This window comes from Uloborus diversus, chromosome 1 (genome assembly GCF_026930045.1).
Source record: "Uloborus diversus isolate 005 chromosome 1, Udiv.v.3.1, whole genome shotgun sequence".
NCBI classification, from domain to species: domain Eukaryota; kingdom Metazoa; phylum Arthropoda; class Arachnida; order Araneae; family Uloboridae; genus Uloborus; species Uloborus diversus.
In genome coordinates this window covers 143,662,440-143,687,539 of record NC_072731.1, presented here as the reverse complement: position 1 = coordinate 143,687,539, position 25,100 = coordinate 143,662,440, and the positions used below count along the sequence as shown (strand labels likewise).

The 25,100-nt window shown below is 34.2% G+C and overlaps 1 protein-coding gene across 1 annotated transcript in view; it reads left to right on the top strand.

The window, feature by feature from the left end:
- The first annotated feature begins 22,250 nt into the window (after window positions 1-22,250).
- LOC129232598 (dual specificity protein phosphatase CDC14C-like) overlaps window positions 22,251-25,100 on the top strand; it is a 176,340-nt gene continuing 173,490 nt past the window's right edge. The window contains 1 exon segment of the mRNA XM_054866733.1: window positions 22,251-22,302. Within this exon segment, the coding sequence (XP_054722708.1) occupies window positions 22,251-22,302 (52 nt within the window).

The following is a 25,100-nucleotide window of genomic DNA, read 5'->3' as shown; positions in this document are numbered from 1 at the left end:
CGTAATATCAATGGTTTACGTTTAATTGGAATTATGAACCGTGTTGATACCTCCATTGGTTAATTTTTTATTGTTGCATTAAGATGCTTTTTTAACCAACACGCATTCACTTTTCAAGCACCACGCGAGGCCATATCAGCCTTGTCAGAAACTAGGAGCGCGGTCCTTAGATGGGCCCCGCTCTTGAAAACTTTTTAGGGGGATGGGGTGGGGGGGGGGTCTTGTTGTTAATTTTCCCTCGTACTATAATTAAAAATAAAATAACTGATTGAAGAATGCAGCTAATTTCTTGAAATTTCAAGCCCTCATCCATCATACAGAACTATAAAAAATTATGTATTTTTGAGTCAGTATTTCAATTTCTCCGTAATTATGTCCCGTATTTCTGTTTCAACCGATATAAATCTAAATATCGTTACCGTGGTAATAGTTATATATCGATATATGACGATATATCGGTATATTGCCCAGCCCTATTACCTACCATGCGTATTGGTTATCTCCAAATTTTTAATTTTGCCACTTGCATCCCTTTGCTTCTCACTGCCTCAAATGTGGTCTGGGGCTGCTTGAACGCTGGGTTCAAGTAACCCCATTTTAAAGCAACCAGTGCACTTTTACTAACCTATATTAGTTACTCTGTTAACTATATAGCTATAACCTTAAAACTCTGTTATTTAATTAAGCACTTTTATCATACTTGGCCTGTTTGTCACGGAGTAATCTGAGGCCTGATTTTGCTTATATTTCAGCAACTAGATCACTTAGAGACTTCTGGATATCACTAAATGATTTACTTAATCTTAAGGTACAACTTAACGCTGAAAAATTAAAGTTCTGAAATAAAATAATTTCGGTTAGGATGGAAAATAGCAAATTTCATGTCATTTCCCCATTAAATGTTTAAATATAAAACCCATTGTTACAAATTTCGTTACCTTGCTACAGTAATGTTAACAAGAAGTTCTGTCTAGAACTAAACGAGCCTACTTTCCCGTATACCCATACTACTTTCTAGTACCTGATCAATATTCTCAGAAAACGAACAAATAAAATAGCAGCACCTTTTAAACAAAGCAGCTAATGCACTTTTTTCCATTAAAATTTTTTTTAACAGCTTTCAAAACGAAAGAATAATAATTAAAATTAATAAACTCATTAAAATAAATACATCATATCAAAAAAAAAAAAAATCTTTCTTTTTCCCCTGCTGCCAAAAATATTTTTTTTAATGAATTGATGCACTTACCAAAATAAATAAAACAATAAAATGTCAACTTAAAGAAATAATTTTCATTGTCAAAAAAAAAAAAAAAAAATCGTCTGCGCATATCTTTATGTAGAAACATAAATGACTTCGAGTTTATCCGCCGAAAACTGAATACCTAAATTAAAACTTTCGCGTGAAAATAAAAACAAGTCATATCAACAATAATTATTTCACAGTTAAAACCATAGCTGCGGAGTCGGAGTCAATCTCATTTTGGGATAAATGAGTCGGAGTCGAATATCCAAGAATTGGAGTCGGTTATTTGTCCTCCGTGCATAATTTTTTGCCAAAGCTGCGAAATCAGAGTCGAAATCGGGGAGTCGGAGTGCGATTAATTATCGGGCACAGGAGTCGGAGTCGGAGTCAGGTGCCCCTAAACTCTAGGAGTCGGTGTCTGGAGTTTGGCGTCAAGAGCTATTTCCAACAAAATTTGTTTGAAGTAAATCCACCTTCAAGTACGGGCTCTACATTGACTTTCAGTTTCCCCGTAGGCGCTAATGTTAAGGGATTTGAACTGTTCAAAATTGGACGGAAAATTGTTCAAATCAAAAAGATATTTTATATACAAGTTTTTCATCCAAAACTTTTTCCTACAAAATTTGTTTGAAGCAAATTCGCCTCACATTTCGGAATTGCCTTGAATTTCCCCGTAGGCGCTAATGTTAAGTTTTTTGAACTGTCCAAAATTGAAAGAAAAATAGTTCAAATCAAAAAATGAAATATAGGAATAAGGTGTGCTCGCCGAGATCTTTCGAACAAAAAAATTTTTTTCGAATCGGACTATTCACTCAAAAGTTATTAGGGGTTCAGACCGACAGACAGACAGACATTTTCCCACATCTCAATACCCTACTTTCCAATTTTTACTTTTTCGATATTTATTTAATTATTTTCTTTATTTTTGACTTTTTTTTTTGTTTTTCGCGATATTTTTAAGATGCATTAAGCCTTCTTTCATGCGTTCTTCTTCTTTTCTGACTTTTACTGGGAAAATAGGCTAAAAATCAATCATAATGAAAATTTTGAATCAAGGCTTCTCTGAAGCAAGCATGAAATTAGCAAGCATAAATCCTAGAGAGGAACAAGGATCAAATTTTAGTGCCAACTGTTTAAAATTTTAGAGACGTATATAGGTTTCTTTCCCTTTTAGTACCGAGCATTTATTTGAAAAAAATAAGGTGAAATTTCGTGATGGTAAAATTATTCTATTTCTGAAATACATTTACGCTAAAAATAATAAAATAACAGAATTTTTTAAAAAATGCTAAGCACTTGTCAAAATGCACTCAAAAGGACAAATAACTTTTCAGGATCAAAAAGGACAAGTTAAGTATTCCTTTACTTTTCGAAAATTCCAAGAAAATGACACCACAAACGGAGAAAAGTGCGGTTCTAGTCATTTGAAACCAAACGTTCCCAGTAAGAAAAATATGCATGTTTCAACACTCAAAGTTATGATTGGAAGCAAAATAATGATAAGAAATTCTCTTCATGACTTGAGTCGCACTTTTATTCGTTTGTCATTTTCTTGGAATTTTCGAAAACTAAAGGAATATACTTAAATCGTCCTTTTTGATCCTGAAAAGTTATTTTGTCCTTTTGAGAGCATTTTGAAAATTGCTTAGTATTTTTTAAAAAAATCTGTTATTAAGAAATAGAATGCAAACATAAAATTATCCTCACCTTGATGCTATCAGATGTTTCCATTAACTTACATGTGAAAGTTTGCATACTCTAAAAACAACTGTTTGAACAGCTTGCAACCATAACCTCAATAAGAACTAGTATGTTGTGGCCATCACGAAACTTTCTTCTATATTTTTCTTTTTTTTTTCTGATCCCTCCCCATGCTTGACGAGGAAGCAATATTCCCAACAAAAACAAAATTACACATGCAAAAACTTGACGACCATCCCAATGTCTGAATTATTGCAAAAGCAAAGCAAAGAGCGAAAATTGAAAGTTATTTCAAAAGCCTTGCTTGAATTAATTACAAATATTTTATTTGCTAACAAACATAAGATGGCAACAGTTAAAAATTTTAAATCATTGAGATAATATTTCCGATCATTTCCATACAATTAAAATCACGAGAAATACGCAGACGACAATCTATTACGATTTATCTTTCTTATTGTTGCATTAATAAAGCTATTCGCAACTCCAACGAACTATAGGGGGCACTGAAGTCACTGTCTAATGGCGGAATTGAAAACTAAAACAAACGCACATGGTAACGAAAAAAATGCTAAAAGTGTTGTGATTTTTGTTCGTACGTATGGTTTTTTCGCTTTATTCTTTTTAAATTAATTTTCGAAGTCTTGTGGATATTCTGGCCCACGTAGAAAGAAATGAGAATTCAAGAAGCATTACTAAACGTCAAAGATTAATGCAAACTACGTAGTTCGTAGTTCTAAGCAGCTATTTCCACGATGTTGAATTCGATATTTATCAATTCTTGATAAAACTAAATAATAATTGTGGCCTGACAAGAATAACAATTAATGCTAGAAAATTCAATGTGACATTACAAATTGTTATCGAAAGAAGATGATACTTTTTTGCCTTGCTTGGCTAGCGCTTATTTTTTTTCCATTTGTAGCTGAGTTATTTCTCTCGAATTCCCGAATCGGTTAATTTAAAAATTTTCTGTTTCGATTTTTCTAATTTCTGAGTTACGATTTAATTGTGTCATGTTATGCAAATCATCAACAAAATTCTAACGGATATATGGTGGTAGTTTTCTTTTCAGTTGATTGACCATTATTTCCTTTCACTTATCGAATTCTGTAATCTTACTACCATTTTATTCCACTCATGATAAAAATTAAAAATGGTTTAACTAAAAACGCGAAATCTCGCCAAGGCTACTCTGCTCGCACTATACTAATACTATAACCCTAAACAAATTTGGCGAAACCTTTCAGCTGAGAATAAAAGGAATAAAGTAAATTCTTTCTCGGTTATTCATTTTGTTCTACGATAATATATTCAAGAAAATATTTTGCATACTGTCCATTCCATCTAAATGCTGCTGTAAAATATTGTAAGTTTAATTAATTTCAGATTAAAAAAAACCCCATATTCTTACAAATTCATACAAAACAATAAAATTTTTTACCTTGTATAACGTTATCCAAGTTTGTTAATCCAGAATTTTCGCTTTCACCAATTATTAAGGAAATAATGAAAACTAACATTATTTTGAGAAGCTCGAGAATACTACTAAGGGACGAATTAATTTCTGTAGCTGAAAGCAAACTAAGACACATCGATTGCGTTAATAAATACTCAGAACAAACTGCTTGTGTTTACGTCAACTGACAAACGTGGAACGCAACGTGGCAATGTTTAAGTTTCATTTGCAGTTTTGTAAATCACCGCAAGGTAGCGTATTCGAGCGCTGGAGTTCCGAATTTTTATTCGCAAAAAAAAAAAAAAAAAAAAAAAAAAAAAAAAAAAAAAAAAATCAACACCTCTTGGAGCGATTGGCGTCAAAATTGAACCAAAGCCTGTTTACGTATGGATTCACATATATTCCAAATTTCAACCAGAACGTAGCATTACTTCTTGAGATAGGGTACTCACAATGGAAAAAAAGAACGGGCGATTGCGCTACCCCCTTTTTAGCTGTTGACACCAAAATAAAATCAGCTCTTATACCCACTAAGGGCTACTTGCCGATAAATTTTTCTTTCATTCCGCTCATTATTTCTTGAGATACAGCAGTCACAATTGACGACAAAAAAAACGTTCTATAGCTCAACCCCCGTTTGAGTTATTGACACCAAAATTGAATCAGCACCTGTTCCTGTTAATGGCAACATATGGACCAAATTTTGTTTGATTCCGCCAGTTACTTCCTGAGGAATAGCAAGCACGCGTAACTCAAAAAACGTCCGATTGCTCCACCCCCCTTGGAGGAATTCGCGCCAAAAACCAATGGGCACAAGTTCACATACGGGCACATATGTGTACCAAATTTCGTTCGATTTCATGCGGTAGTTTTTGCTGTAGAGCGGCCACAAAAAACTGGTCACACACAGACGTGACACACATACATACACACACACACACACATACATACATACACACACACACACACACAGACAGACAGACAGACATTTTCCAAAAATAGTCGAAATGAACTCAGCACACCTCAAAACGTTCGAATCCGTCAAAATTCGAAATTCGAAAATTTGCACGAATCCAATACTTTCTTCTATATATTAGATATAGAAGAAAGTAAAAAGGCGGGAATAGCAGAAACTTTGTTTCATGCTCCAGTCTCTACCTAGCACTGCTACCTGCCATGGAGAAAGTTTTTTAAGTCTGTACATTGAGTTTTATAGGACCAGGACGGATTTTAAACACTTTTTACTTTCTTCTATATCTAATATATAGAAGAAAGTATTGGATTCGTGCAAATTTTCGAATTTCGAATTTTGACGGATTCGAACGTTTTGAGGTGTGCTGAGTCCATTTCGACCATTTTTGGAAAATGTCTGTCTGTCTGTATGTGTGTGTGTATGTGTGTGTGTATGTGTGTGTGTATGTGTGTCACGTCTGTGTGTGACCAGTTTTTTGTGGCCGCTCTACAACAAAAACTACCGCATGAAATCGAACGAAATTTGGTACACATATGTGCCCCTATGTGAACTTGTGCCCATTAGTTTTTGGCGCGAATTCCTCCAAGGGGGGTGGAGCAATGGGACGTTTTTCGAGTCACGCGTGCTTGCTATTACTCAGGAAGTAACTGACGGAATCAAACAAAATTTGGTCCATATGTTGGTATTAACAGGAACAGGTGCTGATTCAATTTTGGTGTCAATAACGCAAACGGGGGTTGAGCTATAGAACGTTTTTTGTCGTCAATTGTGACTGCTGTATCTCAAGAAATAATGAACGGAATGAAAGAAAAATTTATCGGCAAGTAGCCCTTAGTGGGTATAAGAACTGATTTTATTTTTGTGTCAACAGCTAAAAAGGGGGTAGCGCAATCACCCGTTCTTTTTTTCCATTTTGAGTGTCCTATCTCAAGAAGTAATGCTACGTTCTGGTTGAAATTTGGAATATATGTGAATCCATGTGTAAACAGGCTTTGGTTCAATTTTGACGCCGATCGCTCCAAGAGGTGTTGATTTTTTTTTTTTTTTTGCGAATAAAAATATTTTTATTAATGCAACAATAAGAAAGATAAATCGTAATAGATTGTCGTCTGCGTATTTCTCGTGATTTTAATTGTATGGAAATTATAGGAAATATTATCTCAATGATTTAAAATTTTTAACTGTTGCCATCTTATGTTTGTTAACAAATAAAATATTTGTAATTAATTCAAGCAAGGCTTTTAAAAAAACTTTCAATTTTCGCTCTTTGCTTTGCTTTTGCAATAATTCAGACATTGGGATAGTCGTCAAGTTTTTGCATGTGTAATTTTGTTTTTGTTGGGAATATTGCTTCCTCGTCAAGCATGGGGAGGGATCAGAAAAAAAAAAAAGAAAAATATAGAAGATAGTTTCGTGATGGCCACAACATACTAGTTTCTCATGGGTTCAAGTAGCCGCAGAAGGCTCAAGTAGCCCCACTTTACACGGTACTTAAAGTAAGCCTCGGATTCCGGTTTTCTAAAGGCAATTCTCAGTCAATGCTTGTAGAAGTTTCGAACAAACTTCATCTTAAGCAGAAAATTCCAAGTTTTCAAATGACCTAAAATTTAAAAATTTGCATCAAAAATTTCTCCTCTATATTATCAAATTTATATGAAAAATCAGCTTAAAACGAATAGAAAAGAGCAAAATCCAATTTTGGAAAAAAACCTTGAGTTTCTCATCAGCATGCTGCAAACTAATTTGCCAAATTTCATGAAAATCGACCGAACGGTTTTTATGCTCTACGCGTATGACAGACAGACATCCAAACTTTCTTCTTTATTATTTGCAGAGATTAGTTGCTACTACTGTGACGTACATTCAGAGAATACATAACCCTAGACATCTTAAATACGGAGAGATTGGACAACTTCGGAACGGCGGCCATCTTATGTCCAAATATGCTCACTCCCCGTAGAACGTAGTGCATCTTTTGTCCCAAATATGACTGAACATTGTATCGAAAAAATTAGAAGCTAGTTATGATATTATAAAAGGAAATGTGCAGACTATAAATATCTGTTTGTTTTTACTTTCTTCTATATCTAATATATAGAAGAAAGTATTGGATTCGTGCAAATTTTCGAATTTCGAATTTTGACGGATTCGAACGTTTTGAGGTGTGCTGAGTCCATTTCGACCATTTTTGGAAAATGTCTGTGTGTGTGTGTGTGTGTGTATGTATGTGTGTCACGTCTGTGTGTGACCAGTTTTTTGTGGCCACTCTACAACAAAAACTACCGCATGAAACCGAACGAAATTTAGTACACATATGTGCCCCTATGTGAACTTGTGCCCATTAGTTTTTGGCGCGAATTCCTCCAAGGGGGGTGGAGCAATGGGACGTTTTTCGAGTTACGCGTGCTTGCTATTCCTCAGGAAGTTACTGGCGGAATCAAACAAAATTTGGTCCATATGTTGGTATTAACAGGAACAGGTGCTGATTCAATTTTGGTGTCAATAACTCAAACGGGGGTTGAGCTGTAGAACGTTTTTTGTCGTCAATTGTGACTGCTGTATCTCAGGAAATAATGAACGGAATGAAAGAAAAATTTATCGGCAAGTAGCCCTTAGTGGGTATAAGAACTGATTTTATTTTTGTGTCAACAGCTAAAAGGGGGGTAGCGCAATCACCCGTTCTTTTTTTCCATTTTGAGTGCCCTATCTCAAGAAGTAATGCTACGTTCTGGTTGAAATTTGGAATATATGTGAATCCATATGTAAACAGGCTTTGGTTCTATTTTGACGCCGATCGCTCCAAGAGGTGTTGATTTTTTTTTTTTTTTTTGCGAATAAAAATATTTTTATTAATGCAATAAGAAAGATAAATCGTAATAGATTGTCGTCTGCGTATTTCTCGTGATTTTAATTGTATGGAAATGATAGGAAATATTATCTCAATGATTTAAAATTTTGAACTGTTGCCATCTTATGTTTGTTAACAAATAAAATATTTGTAATTCATTCAAGCAAGGCTTTTAAAATAACTTTCAATTTTCGCTCTTTGCTTTGCTTTTGCAATAATTCAGACATTGGGATAGTCGTCAAGTTTTTGCATGTGTCATTTTGTTTTTGTTGGGAATATTGCTTCCTCGTCAAGCATGGGGAGGGATCAGAAAAAAAAAAGAGAAAAATATAGAAGAAAGTTTCGTGATGGCCACAACATACTAGTTTTATCTTTATGAACAAATTTTTGAGAAACATTTTTTTTTTTGTAAACGCTATGACGATACAAAACAATTGGCATCGGATTGCCAGACTTGAAACCCACTTCCTTTAATGAAAATACGAGGAGAAGAAAAATCAGTCTATTCTTCAAAGATTTCATGCCCTATATTCCGTGGTAAAGCTAGAAATTCACACAGCGCAGGATTTCGAGCTGACGACATTTGGTCTAAACATGGCGGACAGCGGCTCGCCATTGTCCAATCTCTCCGTATATAGGATCTCTACATAACTCAACTTTGCGCCCGAGCCTTGAGGCCCTTTTGGCATAGAGGTGAAGTTTTGGGTTATTTTCCTAAAGGTCAGGGGATCAAATCCCACCACGGACATATCGCTCATTCTGGCACCACCATTCTGACTAGTCCACATCTGGACGCCATATACTGGTAGGGTTCCCTGTACTTGTAAAGTGGCATGCAAACAAGGATATAAACAGGGTGAATTAGACCTAATCTGCCAAACGAAAGGGGGTGAAGAGACCAAGTGGAGCATAGAACCACCTACTGTTCTGTCCAATTCGTAACCTAGTTACGGTAGATGAAGGAAAATGAGCTAAAAAGACAAATTTCTGATAAAAAGATCCATTTCTGAAATTCCTGGAAAATCTACGCACAACATAAGAACATATTTGGAATAAGCAGAGGAAATCCTATAAAATGACTTTTTCATCGAGATAATTCAAATTTTCAAGCAAGCTACAAGCTTTGAAACATTTGAAGTACTCAAAGTTGAATTGGCACCAAAACTTACAAACAGCATTTTCAAAAACAATCGTTAGAGCTACAATCGGTCAAATTAAGGCACCAAACAAAACTAGCCCATCCCACTAGCTTCTGAGATTACAGAAAATCATATTGAGGTTCTAGTTTAGAAGAAATTAAACCTTTTGTTTGAAAGATTACTATCAGCGTTTGTCAAAAATGGGACTACAGTAACCGTATCGCAGCCCTTTATGTAAAAGATCCCTCTGTAAATTACAACTTCCATCAGCTTTTTGAACAAAACACAATTTTTATACATTATTATGCAAAGATAAATGTGTTTTTGCCGTGTTCGTCAAAATATACCCGGACGTAAAGGGAATTTGCGCCGCTATTAGGTACAATTCTGAAGTTCTCGTTTCATATCGAAAAACTATTAATTTCAGGGTAAAACTATTCATTAATGAATAGGCTTTTCGCAGAGCATAAAATTACCTTTAAAAACGTTTTTTAGTTTTATTGTAGCTATAAGAGGTGCCGAGATATTTAGTTTTAAAGTCAGCGAATTTTTTGGAAATGTGACTACTTTTCCCGCCTTTTTTAAATTTTCTGGTCTTTGCGAAATCCCTGCACATTATAACGTTTCGTTTTAGCTCGCAATCGGAGTCTGGATCCACATTCATGAACTTTGAAATTAAACATCTCTGCGCCTATGACAGCTACTGTAAAATAAAACTGCCTTTTTAAAGGTAATTTTATGTTCTTTAATTCAGTAACGAATATTCAGTTACCGCCCATTAACCAGGGCTAAGGCAGAAATACATGAAATACACCTGATTGAGATGGCGGTGTATTTCAGTAACGAATAGTTTTACCTGCAAGTGAGTAGTTTTTGCGATATTAAACGAAAGCTGAAGAGAGGCACTTGAAATCCTATGTGCTTGTTTTTTTAGTCATTGAGTTAAAAGGTAAATACAGCAATTCTAGGACTGAAATTTTTTTCGAAGTTTTTTTCCTGATCTAAAGAAACTAGTCTTTTACTATTTGTAAGCTCTTCAATGCAATATTGAAAGAGAGATAAGCTGTGCTTTCGGTTCTTCTGGTTCGTCGTCATTGGCGGACGAGAAGTCCATTAGGTTGGCTAAAGATGGAACAGTAATATTTGAGGACTAATTTATCAGAAAGGGAACATATTCATTTTCCAAAAATGTTCAGGAGGTGAGAAAAACGAATTAGTGTAAGAGAAAACTAGTTTTATCAACTTCTCTGGGTACAGAATTGAGAACAAAATCGCATCAAATCGTGGCCCAGAGTAAGAAATGTTAGTGTAAAAAAAAAACGAGGAGATATCGCCATCTTAATTTTGGATATACAAATACAAATGTGACGACCAGCAACAGGCTCTTGACCCAGTTAGGCTGTCCCAAGTCAATTTATTAGCCCTAATAAAGATCAATGGCCCTCTTTTCTATCCACCCCTTGTTCATAATCACCTCTTCCAGTAAACTGTTCCAAGTGCCCACAACCCTACTAAAGTAGTTTTTCCTTATTTCCAGGTTAGCCTGAGATAGTTTAAAACAATGACCCTTCGTCCTGCTTTCAGTGCAAAAATGTAATCCATTAACATCATTCATTTTAATAAATTTAAACAACTGAATCATGTCCCCTCTGATCCTCATTCAAGTCTTTTATCATAATCTAAATCTAAAAGTCCCCTTACTAGTCTAGTTACTCTTCTTTGAATCCTTTCCAATACACAAATATCTTTCCTCAGATAAGGCGACGAAAACTGCGCAACATACTCTTACTAAACTCCTACATAAAGGCAGAAGAACCTTCTTAGATTTGTTTGAAATAGATCTATTGATAAACCCAAACATTCTGTTGGCTTTGTTACTTGCAATGCTGCACTGTTGACTAAACTTGAAGTCCTGATTTATTAAGATACCCAGATCAATAACATTTTCTGCCTGACTAATGATTGAACCCTGTAAACGATAACTCGTACGCTTATTTCCATGACCTAAGTGTAGCACTTGACATTTCCCTACATAACTGTTATACTCCACTTATCCGTCTACTTAGTAATATAATCTAAATCCTCTTGAAGCTGTTTTACCTGTTCTTCATTTTCAACAATCCCCATCACTGTTACATCATCAGCAAAACAATTCATGCTTCCAGAAATATTCTCAATGATATCATTCATAAAAATAATAAACAAGAGAGGCCCTAAAACTGAACCCTGAGGAACTCCACTTAAAACATCACTCTATTTAGAATGATTTCCCCTAAACTCTTTGTTTCCTTCCAGTCAGCCAATTTCTAACCCAAAATAAAGTTTTTCCTCCTATTCCTATATCAGCTAATTTGCCGAGAAGAGCAACATGCGGCACCTTATCAGAAGCTTTTTGAAAATCAATATAAACAACATCCACACACTTTTTGTTATCTAAAGCAAAGGTAACTTTGTCGTAGAAATGCAATCAATTAGTAGCACACGATTTACTTTTCCTAAACCCATACTGCAAACTAGTCAACAGACTATTAGTCTCTAGGAAAATCATGATATTAATTTTGATCAAAGTTTCGAAAATCTTACAAACCACTGAAGTCAGACTTACAGGTCTATAATTCTCAGCATTACCTTTAGACCCTTTCTTGAGGAGCGGCGTTATCTTAGCCAGTTTCCAGTCCTCTGGGTCTGTCCCTGAGTTATAAGAAGCATTGAAAATATTTAAAAAAAAACATCCAATAATTCCTCCGCACATTCAATTAAAATTTTTGAATAAATATTATCTGGTCTCGGAACTTTAGTTGCTTTAATTTGTTTCAAATGAAAAAGAATCTCCGCCCTGGAAAACACAAAATCCTCAAGCTGCATAATAGCTTGTGTCTTGCTAGTGTCTTGCGAAAACCTGAATGTTAAAAATTCCAATTTCACCAAAACGTTAATATTTCACAGTATCTTCTTCTCTTATCGAAGTACATGAACCTAAAAGTAGTGGATTAAAATTTGAGGATTTTGGACGTGTGTTCCTTTGGATCTAAAAGATTTCGTACTACAGATTCTTTCAGGATATGTCCCTTTTGTTCAAAATAAAACGTGCAGAGGACGGATTTGTTACTATTTGATCAAAAAGCCACATTTTACCTTACTTAATAGGATTTTCTGTTCTTGGTCTTCTTGAGAGTGAGTGATTTGATAAAGGTCATCTGAAAGATTTAGAAAATGTCATAAAATGAATTTTTCTAAAAAGTAGATATGTTCCCTTTTGATAAATTACTCTTCATTTCTGTTTTCTTACTTTCAACAACTTGGATTATCTTTAAAAATGCACGAATGAAACCAATTACTTGCTTTTGAAAAAAAACTATTTTTTTTCTCACTTTCCAAAGAAAACGTAAAAATGCGGAAAATTAATAAAACTTACAATTCGGGTTAAATTAACAAGATTAGTATACGTAAAAACTGGGACCTGATGAAAAAACGTGAAATGCAGGCAAAACGTAGATTCGGGGGAGACGTAAAATTCGTGTTTCACTGTACATAGGGTAGACTGGGGCACATTTTCAAGGATTTTTTTCAATGAATTTTCTAATTTTTATGTTTGAACCTAGAGAATTTTAGACATTGTGGTTTTATGAAGCAGTTAATGAAGTCAAACTTTGTATATTCAATTGTTGCTCATCTTGTGTTTTTAACCGAAAACAAAAGGTTTCTCGAGTCCAAGTCGGTTGCGTAAACCTGCCCCGGAGCTTTTTTCACGCATCGAGTGGGGCACCTTCACGCATATTAAAAATGATACCAAATAGTAAGTGAAATAGATATTTAACCAAATTTAAAGATTTTATTTATCTTTAAAGACTTTAAAAATAAGAAAATCACAAATATTTAATTAAAGATCATTTTATAGGCTAAACTAAAATCATAGGACTTATTGCTAATTAAAAACAAACTATTTAGTCATCTTATTCATCACTGTTAGATTTTACTAACAAAAATAAAGTATTTCTTTTTGCATACTTGTCATGGGTCTGTGTTTTGACATCTAAAACGTTGAACCCTGTCTTGTCCTTGTTTCCATTGGTTGTGTGCTTTCAAACAATAGATGCAAGTGCAATTAATTCTCTACTTCGTAAACAGAATCGTTCATTAATTTTCTTTTCATAGAGTGTGCCAAATTTCCCTGTTGCAGGTTTCGGTTTCATACTCTTTTCTTTGATATCTTCTATTTCTACTTCAATAGGAACTTGTACATTTTAAAGTAATTTCTCCTTTTTGTTTTGTTCTGCCGATTTTTTTTTTTTTTGTAGCTTTTAACTCCTCTTGTCTGAGGGCTTCTACAATCGGAGTATCAGTTAGGATTGTGAGCACTATCCAAGTATTATCAATAATACTTGGATTATTGATCAGCATTTTCATTATTTTGACATCTAACATTTATCTATTTGAACGTAATGTCTTACCATCTTTAAAACAAAGAAAATGTATCAGGGGCTGAATAATGTATATAGTAAAAGCTGAACAAGCATGAGGACATCACTCTATGATTCTAAGCTATAAGATACGAATCTTTTATTTAATTTAAAATGAATGGTTATTTTTAAAATTAAATAGCCTGAAAATACTAAAGGTTTAAAACAGTACAGAGCGAAAAAAGCGTCCGCGGCCCGTTTAGAAGTAAGACGGAGTAGTAAGACACAGTAAGAACCTGCGTGAACGTGTCCCGTCTGCAAGTTTTGATTTATTTTTACCGTGCAAAAAAAAAAAAAAAAAAAAAAAAAAAAAATAATAATAATAATAATAATAATAATAACTTTTCTGTCCATACAAATACAATTCTAGTATGTTGTGGCCATCACGAAACTTTCTTCTATATTTTTCTTTTTTTTTTTTCTGATCCCTCCCCATGCTTGACGAGGAAGCAATATTCCCAACAAAAACAAAATTACACATGCAAAAACTTGACAACCATCCCAATGTCTGAATTATTGCAAACGCAAAGCAAAGAGCGAAAATTGAAAGTTATTTTAAGAGCCTTGCTTTAATTAATTACAAATATTTTATTTCTTAACAAACATAAGATGGCAAAGTTAAAAATTTTAAATCATAGAGATAATATTTCCGATCATTTCCATACAGTTAAAATCACGAGAAATACGCAGACGACAGTCTATTACGATTTATATTTCTTATTGTTGCATTAATAAAGCTATTTTTATTCGCAAAAAAAAAAAAAAAAAAAAAAAAAAAAAAAAAAAATAAATAAAATAAAATAAAATAAATAAATAAATTAATTAATTTAAAAAAAAATCATCACCTCTTGGAGCGATTGGTGCCTTAATTGAACCAACGCCTGTTTACATATGAATTCACATTTATTCCAATTTTCGTCCAGAACATAGCATTACTTCTTGAAATATGGCACTCACAATAGAAAAAAAGAACTTGCGATTGCGCCACCCCCTTTTCAGCTGTTCACACCAAAATAGAATCAGCTCTTATACCCTCTAAGGGCTACTTTTCAATAAATTTTTGTTTGATTCCGTTCATTATTTCTTGAGATACAGCAGTCACAATTGACGACAAAAAACGTTCTATAGCTCAACCCCCGCTTGAGATATTGACACCAAAATTAAATCAGCACCTGTTCCTGTTAGGGGCAACATATGGACCAAATTTCGTTTGATTCAGCCGGTTACTTCCTGGGTAATAGCAGGCACGCATAACTCAAGAAACGTCCCGTTGCTCCATCTCCCTTGGAGGAATTCGCGCCAAAAACCAATGGGCACAAGTTCACATAAGGGCACATATGTGTACCAGATTTCGTTCGATCTCATGCGTTAGTTTTTGCTGTAGAGCGGCCACAAAAAACTGGTCGCACACATACGTGACACACACACACACACATACACACACACAGACAGACATTTTCCAAAAAAAAAAAAGGTTGAAATGAACTCAGCATACCTCAAAACGTTCAAATCCGTCAAAAATTCGAAATTTGAAAATTTGCACTAATCCAATACTTTCTTCTATACATTACATATAGAAGAAAGTAAAAAAGGATAAAATTCTGCTATTTTTATGTGTTTATTTGTTTTTAGCAAAGTATTATTCATTCACAATAAACTTCAAAACGTTTAACACAAAATTTACTCGGTTTGGTAGAAAACAGATTTTTCTATCCGCATGCTAAACCGAAGCTCGACTGATGCTGAAAAACTTGTTAGAATATTTGCTAGGGAACAGCATCAATATGCTATGACTGTTGGCTCTCCAGTTATAACTCGTTTTTGAAAAAGGGTTCTGCGCAAACGTACCCAATGCGTAAACGTGCCCCGGTCTACCCTAAACATTTTCAAAAATACTTTTTCATAGCGCGAAAAAATGTACTAAAGTGTTAAGCGAAATAAACTTTTCGGCAAATCAGTAAAGTGTTTTTGCATTGAAGGTTTCAACTAAATTGGCCGAAAAAGGGGGGCGGGGGCGAGCAAAATATTAATTGCATCCGATCCCAATCAAAATTTTCAAATCATCTGTATACATTATTTCAACCGAAGAATTATACAATGTTTTCTTTATTTATTTTGTGTTAATTTATATAAAATGTGCAAATTAATACAAAAACGTTTCTGTGATTATTTATTGAGAATTTTATCACACACACATGCATGCACGGATAAATTATGCGTCATTCTTTTGTTCCAGAAAACCTAATTTTTTCAAGAAAAAGTCTATTACTGTTCAAGTTTTGACAAACTTAAACCATCGATTTCGGGAGTAGCATTCTGTAAACTGAAAAGTTCATTTTATACGTTTCAGTACATATTTTAAACGTAATAAAATATTATAACTCTTTTTGAAGTACGTAGGGAAATGTGGGACAAAGTGAATTAGTTAAGATTACTTATCCTTTTTCAAAATGAACAAATTGGAAAGTTGTCTTGAAAGTTAGTTAGGGGTGTTTGTGATCCGAAGTTTCCGAAAGTTTCTGGTTGTCGTTTCCGAAAAATTTTGAACTGACAACACATTCTAAAAATGAAAAATTATTTTAAAAAAAATAATTAAAATGTTTCCTTTCAATGATTTTTATTTGCATATCTGAAGAGTTTTTATGGGGGGGGGGGAGGATCGAGCTTCCTCATAGTTTCTGGAAATTTCACAATGTCTTCAGAAAATTTTACTTGTGTCCACTATCACCCCTGGTTGCAGTATATTAAGAAAGAACAATGTATTTGTATTTTATAATAAAACTTGCACTGAAACATTATTTTATGTTTTTATCAGTAAATCTGTACCTTCAAAAAGAAGTGGAAATTTTTGAAGTTTTTTTTTTCATGCTTCTAAATAAACAATATAATTTTCAATAAGTTACCGCCCTGTAGCCTATGCTACCAGTTTGTTTGGCACTCTTGGTTTCCTTAAGAGGTTTTCCACTTCCAGCTCAGTCACTTCCTATGCCGGGCTGATGAGTGCTAATAAGCGCGAAACTGCAGTCCTCGGCTGGAATGACTGAACTGGTGGTGTATTTCAAAAACAATAGAATGTTTTTCTAATGGAATATTTTCTATTACTAACTGATACATTGATAACTTAATCAATATACGTTGACCTCAAAAAATTAAGGTACAACCGGCTTTTTGATTCTAACTTGCAAATGAACGAATGAAGAAACAAAAAATTTGAAGGATATGTGCATTATGTAGTTTTTTATTGAATGCGTCATAGAAATTTGTATAAGTGTATTGCAAAAACGATTTACAGCAAAAAAAAAAAAAAAAAAAAAAAACTATCTTTGTGGAAAAGTCTATTTTTGAAGAAAAAAGAATATCGCAGTTTTATGTAGTAAAATGGCATAGAAACAATACAAAAATGGGTTCTAATAAGTAATGTGTCCCCCTTCCCGCCTAACTTAAATGCATTGGCGGCATAGATTTTCCATGCTGTTTATCAAGTTTTCGGACACTGGAATAGGAAGCGAAGACCAGACACAGAATAAGCCTTGTTTCACTCATGTAACGACCTTGGAGGAGGATTTTAAGCAGCAACCTGTCTGTCAAAATAGCCCCAACTATCGGATTTAGGTCCGGAGATCGATCTGGCCTTTCCATTCGTTCCAAACCGTGATCCTCAAGATACTCCTCAACAATCCGAGCTCTGTGAAGTCGTGCATTACTATCAAACATAATGAAATCATTACCATAGCACCAACATATGGGCGGACATATGGATCTAGGATCTCATCCCGATAGACTAGTCAGAGTTCCTCCATGGAACACATGCAGGTCATTACGACCACCGAGCGAGATCCCTGCCCACAAACCATGTGTGATTCCACCAACTCTGCAACTGTGTCTTTAAACAATGTTGGATTATGGTATTTAGGGCGCTGCTCCCTCCAGATCAGTAGATGCCCTGAATCACTCTCCAATGGAAATATGAATTCGTCTGTGAACAGCACGGAAGCTCATCGCTGCTCGATCCAGTAAAAACATGTTCTCTTGCCGTCTTGCTCAGCATAAGCGGATCCTTCGCTACGGTCCGTTGAGGGGAACACACACAACGGGTCGTCTTGCATAGAGACCTGCATTGTGAAGACGATTTTGCTCCGCAGTAGCAGATATTCTTCTTCCTGGTGCCACAAAGTGATCTGCAACGAGCTGCGGCACAGTTGTGGTTCTTCTCCTTCCGACCGAAAGAACTAGAAAACCGTCTTCGGTAGGTGTTGTAACCTGGAACAGGTCGTCTGAACAGAATCTTCGGATTGGTGTTGATCCCAAAGTAGCAAAACAACACTACGAGACACATTGAGACGTCTAGCAAGATCAACCTGCGACAATCCCATTTCCATCCATCCAACTGCCCGCCACCTTAACGAATCCGCTAAACGACGTCTCTAATACATTCTAAACTCTATTGACTATTGTCACCGAAACTGCCAAAAACAGTTGAAAATCAACACAACTTACACACAAAAGTACGAAAGCTTGATATTAGTGTATTTTCATCTCACTCATAAAGATTTGTTCTTTTTCTATAAAACAAATGTGGTAGCTATCGTTTTTTCATAAAAGGTTTTACAGTTCGTTATTGTCATTCATGCAAATTATGCATTTTATTATAACTGCCATTTTTTTATGGTGAGCTTCGAAAAACATGTTGTTCCACAACTTTTTGAGGCCAGGGCTTAAGAAAAAGTCAAAAAAAAAGTGTGTAAAATATTGAATGAAAAAGAAAATAAGCGAATGAATAAATGAATAAGTGAGTAGTTGAATGAAGGAATGTCAATAAACTAATAAATGAATACGTAAGGTATTTAATAACTGATTGAGTAAGTAAACGAAATCAACTATTCCACTTTGCCCCATCCATTTCGGCCTGCATCCACTTAACTGATGGTGCGAAGCATTAAAAATACAAAAATAAGCTTCACATTAAATAAATACTGCACCTAATTTAATATATGAATGATGTGTGTTCAGTGTGTTTCTGATTAGTAGGTCTCAGTTAATGTTTAAAATGTTAATAACTAGAAATTTCATTTTATAATAACAAAAATAATTTTTAACAAAATATTACAATATGAGTACAAGTTTTTGAAAATTGCTTGCATTATGATGTGCTTTGATCTTCAGAGGAAACATTTTCGTGAATGAAATAGTCTACATGTATTACTACCTAGTTAAAATATTACCAGGTGGTGCAAAAAACAGCGTAAATATTTCACCATTTCACTTTGTCCCACATTCTCCTACTATAGTTCATCTACGTTGGCATTGCTGCAACTCGATAGCGCTTGCTAAAGAACCAACTTTACAGGCTTGATTCCGAACCCAATTCATTAGAAGAGGAAACCGGTGTATGTTGCTCGGAGATAATATTGAAAAAATTGATGACAAACCCCGTGTCAGTTTTGAAGTTTTTGAAAATTTGATCTGTGTTTGCGCTTGTTTCAACAACCGTTATTTACAATCGTATTGCACAACAATTACACACGGATTTTATTTGGCACCAACAGCACTAAAGTTGTGTTGGTTACAATTGTTTTCAGTCACTAATATTTTTGAGCAATCTAGTGATGTCATACCCCCCCTCCCCACCCACACACAAGAATCCTCCATGATATTTTTAGCAACGCAACAGAAAAAAAAGCGGACTTTTTTTCATTTATTCTTTTTTCTTTCCCTAGAAAATAGTATGAGTTACGAATTTATGTGCCAAGAGGCTGAGATAATAACAAGTAAAAATGTATTTGTTGCCTGATCCTTATACGGTGTCCCTCCAGTTTCACCGATACAAAATTTCCTCCCCTCCCCTGTTTTTTAGTTCCAATCTTACCTTTAGATATATGTAAGGGTGGAAGGAAATTTTAAATGCCTGCGAAACTGGGGGTAAGCTCTTTACAAACATTACTTGCAATGATAATAATAATCTAAAAAAAAAAAAAAACCTTTCAGTAATCAATATTGCTGCTAACAATTGCTACTCAGTATTCTGTAATGGATTTCAATCTAAATCTAAATTTTGCTGGATGTATGCATAAAATGAAATTGCGGACCAATTAATGCGCGTTTTTTAGCCCCGTTATTTAGCCCCCCCCCTCCCCCGCTCTCCTTCTGACTATGAGAAAGCAATGTGTTTGTGTGTGTGTGTGAACATGGTTTCTACGAATTTTCAATAACATATTCATTGAATATCGAGTACCAGTGACGCAGTGAGGAGGGGTTTGGGACAGCACTCGTTCCAGAGACCTTCATTTTAGTATAAGTGGCAAATCCTAAAACTTTAGATTATATACTTGTAAGGGTTGTATTGTCCCCCTTTCCTCTTCAGAGGTTAAATTCTGCAGCGTTTAGTTTTATATACCCTTTGGCTCCGCCTCCTGGAAGAATTTGAAATGGTGGGCCTTAGAGACGTACCGAGTAGCCGAGTACCGAGTACTCGGCCTTTCACTACTCGGCCGAGTACCGAGTACTCGGCCTTTCACTACTTGGCCAAGTTACCAAGTACCAATTATGTTTTAAGAAGAACCACCGACACACATGTGATGAATTTTGAACTTATTGTAATAGTAGTACTTCTTGTCCATATAATATTTTTTAAAACTTAATTCCTGCTGAAATTTAATTACGAATTATATAAACAATTTTGTTTGTGTCAAAAATTTTACAAAAAAATTATTTTTAAAATTAAAAATAAATAAATAAAAGGTATGATTAATCAAGTTGGAATTGAAACAATATACCAATCAATTACCTATAGTTCTAGTCCGCCAAACATAAATAATTTTTAAAAGCAGATAAAACAAATGTGCAGGAACACTGCAGGACACGTGTTTCTGCCCCCTCCCCTCGTTACAAGGATCGTCTTTTTCAGTGCATAACATGTGAGCTAAAGAATGTAAAGATATTTGACAAAAAAATCCGACTTTTGTCAGATGCCTTTAAATTCACGAGCTCCCATTTTGTGCATTGAAAAAGGAATTCCTTGTAACGCCAAAACACGTGTCTGCAGTATTCCTGCACTGTGCTTTTAACGTTGTTTTATTTCCTTTAATTTTTTAAGCAAAGGTATTTTTATTTTTTTTATAACTAATTTTTCTTTGTAGCAAAAATCCATTTTTAATGTTAATATTTCATATTTTCCATACTTACCTTTTTTGCATAATTTAAAAAAAATAAGTTTTATTAACTTTGGGGACATTAAAATAAAGATTTATTCCATTGAAACATTACAAACTTCATTATTCTCAAAATTTAAATTTGACTTATAAATTTTAATTGTAAATGATTGCAGAATATAATGCTTTTCTCTTTTTTTTTATGAATTTTAGTATCTGTCTTGGACAATATTCAATTTTTTGCAACTACTCGGTATTGACCGAGTACCTGATCAGAATTTGGCCGAGCACCGAGTACTCGGCAAATTGGCCGAGTAGGCCGAGTACCAAGTAGTTACCGAGTACTCGGTACGTCTCTAGTGGGCCTGCAATTGTACACGTTTTGTATAAAATTATTCTTTTGTGTGTTTTGAGTGCTAAGGGGTCGTTCACAAATGATGTCACGATTTGAGGGGGAGGGGGAGTTCGTCAAATTTTGAAGTTTGACGAGGGAGATGGTAAACTGTGACATCGAGCGTTTACAAAAGCAAAAAAAAAAAAAAAAATGTGACACGTTAAAAAGGGGGGAAAGGAGGGGAGGGGGAAAACATGATGAAAAACAGTGTGTCAGTCCCTTAGGGCATTTTTATTACTAATAAATAAAAATGAACACAAATAATGTGAACAGTAAAGAATATTTCTGATTTCATCCTTCCTACTTCTTGTCTAAATGACATTTTTCACTGCCAGAAACATATTTCTGTTTTTTCCCCCCAACGCGTTGGAGCGAAGAACCTTATTGTAAAAGATTCGATTGGAAGCAAAACAATCGCATCCATTTATGAATGAACCGGCCAACAGATTGCGCTGCATTCCAGAACACGGTTTTGCGCTTCATTGGCTCTTGCTTCGTGACGTCACGCGACACTGTTTGAATCAGAGACCTCTTGCTTTCATCTGCATGCATCATTCGATATCTTTTCTCCGCACCGTTCGGCGCGAAAGATATTTTCCCGTTCGTTTTGATTTGTTTACATTCTGCATGAGTAAAAACTCTTCTTGACTTATTCAGACATGCAATATGTATCATAACATACAGTTTGATTTCATGATCTGTTGTAAAATAAATAGTAGGCCAAATGCCTATTTTATGAAGAAATTCGAAACGCTATTTACTATCCTGTTATCTGAAATAGTTTAATCTATTTTTTAAACGTTTTATTCTTGTATATAAAGCGGACTACACCATTCTTTTGAAAGTTCAAGGTGCATTAGACAGATTCATGTCAACTCCTACATGGATACCGTCAATCAAAGCATCATCGTCCATGTGGCTGAATTCATTAAAGGTAAAATCAATCTTTTCATTGTTAAATAGCACATTAGTTTGTTATAAAGGCTTTGCTTGAAATGACACTCAATAATATCGGGTCCGTCAATTCGTGTGGGTCAAGGGAAGGGGAGGGATCACCCCCCTGATTTTAAGAAAATAACACATTTGCATATAAGTGGGCGTGGTTCTGTTGTTTTTGATACAATGTGAATTAATTTTATTTCTTCTTGCTCCCCCTCCCACCTGGAAAAATTCAGAATTACGGGCCTGATTAATGTATTATCTTTTAGCAAGTTTATTTATATAATGCAAGCACTGCAGTTGTAGAACGTACTAAAATAAAATGAATTACGTTCACCAACTTAATGTTTAAAATTAAGTTGGTGAACGCAAAAAAAAAAGAAAAGAACGTCACTGCGTAAGAGAATGAATATATATATATATATATATATATATATATATATATATATATATATAATATATATATATATATATATATATATATATATATATATATATATATATATATATATATATAAACGAATCCAATAAAAAGAAACAGAAAGGCTGCTTTGAGATTGATCTCATCAGCATTGGAAATCTCAAAGTATTAAGTATCAGAACTACAAAGCAACACCAAATGGATAGTGAGGCAAACGTACTACAAAATCCAGTATTGCCACACATCTTTACCCTATGGTTTGTTGAAAATACTTTCAAAAACAGATTCGACTTATAAGAAACTGTATGCCATTTGTTTGAATCAGTTTTATTTGAAGAAATGAGAATGAATTATATAAACACCCTTTGAAAAGAACCAAGTAACTAAACTGAATATTGAGATAATTTAGCGACACATCAAATGTCGGCAATTTTTTTTTTTTTTTTTTGTGAGCTTTTATCTTTAAAAGGGTTTTTTTCCTTCTTTTTCTTTTTTTGCTGTTGTTGCATTTTACTACAGATTTTGTAAGCAGACCATTTTAAGCTGAAGTTGTGAATCAATATGAGTTATCTTTGGAAAGCAGAAAAACGTGTGAAAAATATTTTCAAAAAGCTTGAAGAATCTTTTACGGAGTGTATCTTACTCAAAATAGTCAAATTCTAGTTTATTACGAGTGGAAATCTCTTTAAACTTTGAAATTAGATTTGGCTGAAACTTTCACCGTTTGTTATTTTTGGTACTGGGAATGTTTATAGACCAGTTCGAAAAAAATCCGATCGATAGTTCCTTTTTTATTCCAATTTAAGTCACAATCCATTGGATAAATACGAATAAAATTATCGGCTGCATAAATTAATTCGCGTGAAAGATCTCATTGATAAGAAGTTAGCTGTTGCCATTTTTCTTGAGTTTGAACAAATAAATTCTTTCTTAATTGTTTTATGGCTTTTCATGCAACGGGGGGATTTAAAACTTTTTCTATTTGATATTTTTAGCGATTGATTGATCTTACAATCTGCGTGAGTACAAAATTTGATTGTAGTCACGGCTTCACTTGATACCTGGGCCGATTATTTTGAAAATTGCTATATATATGTATTTTTCCACGGAGAAGGTGCATAATATGCTCATTGAAGCCACTCGCTACCAGGTGGCACTGCAGAGTAGCAACTTCTGCCCCGTTCAACCGATTGTCATGAAAATCAGTATAATGATGTATTTTTTTTGTTGGCGTAGCAACCCGCGTCGGGTACAGCTAGTGGTATAAAAAAAAGCAGCAATTTTTTATTTTGTTCTGAACTAATTTTGGAGTAAAAGCAAAATTGCAAGAGTGAAAATCTGTTAGACACACAGAAAAAGGGATCTATGTAGTTGTGCCTGTTGAAGTTAAGATAGTATAATGCAGTGTATTTAATTTAGAGCAACACATTTTTAAAATGCAAAATTAATTTATAAAAATAAAATCAGTTGATTTTAATTAACAATTTTGTTAAAAAAAATCACTTGATTCAAATCAATTGATTTAAATCAATGAATTAAAAAAAATCACCTTATTTAAATCAGGATTTAAATCATGATTTAAATGAAGCTGATTTAAATCAACGAACACATGTGTAAATAGAAATTTATAATGGTTTTTTAAGGATAGAAAACATTTATTCCTACATAGTTCTATTATGTTATGATTGTTGCAAGTTTTGCTTAATAATTTAGGGAGCATTTAAAATACAATAAAATGATCTTTGAATTTTATTCCTGGAACCTTGAACATAGGCTATCTTCCTGACATCAAGTCGAATTTTAAAACTGAATTCTTACATAATTTCTCGCATAGCGTTCGTTGAGTCAGTTTCTAGAATTGACTTTGTTGCTGTGAAATGAGAACATATTTTAGTCCACTTTTTTCAGTACAATAAAGTTTCTAAATTAAAAAGGCTGAACTCAAAACTAATAAATAAATATTTTGATTATTTTCACTTAAGGAACATTTTTTAAATCACTATAGCCCACACGCATTTATGTATAGAGAAAAAGGTGTAGATATGGGCACCTTTGCTATTCGCCTCACTAAAGAATACTTTGGTTTAAAAATTAAAGTACTTTCACATTAAAAATTAAAAAAAAAAAAAAAGAAAAAAAAGTGGTGTTTTTTGCAAGCCTGTGAATTCTTAATTTCAAAAAAATATTTTCAAGTTTTCGAACATTTTTCACTTATACTTCACCAGACACGTAGACGTCGTGACATTTAAATTTGTGAACTATCAGTAGCTCAGTTTTTGTTAAGAACAGCGGTTCCCAACCTTTTTTCTCTTGCGAACCCCTTCCAAAATTCGAGAGAAGTTCGCGAACCCCTTGTGTAGTAATCCCAAAGT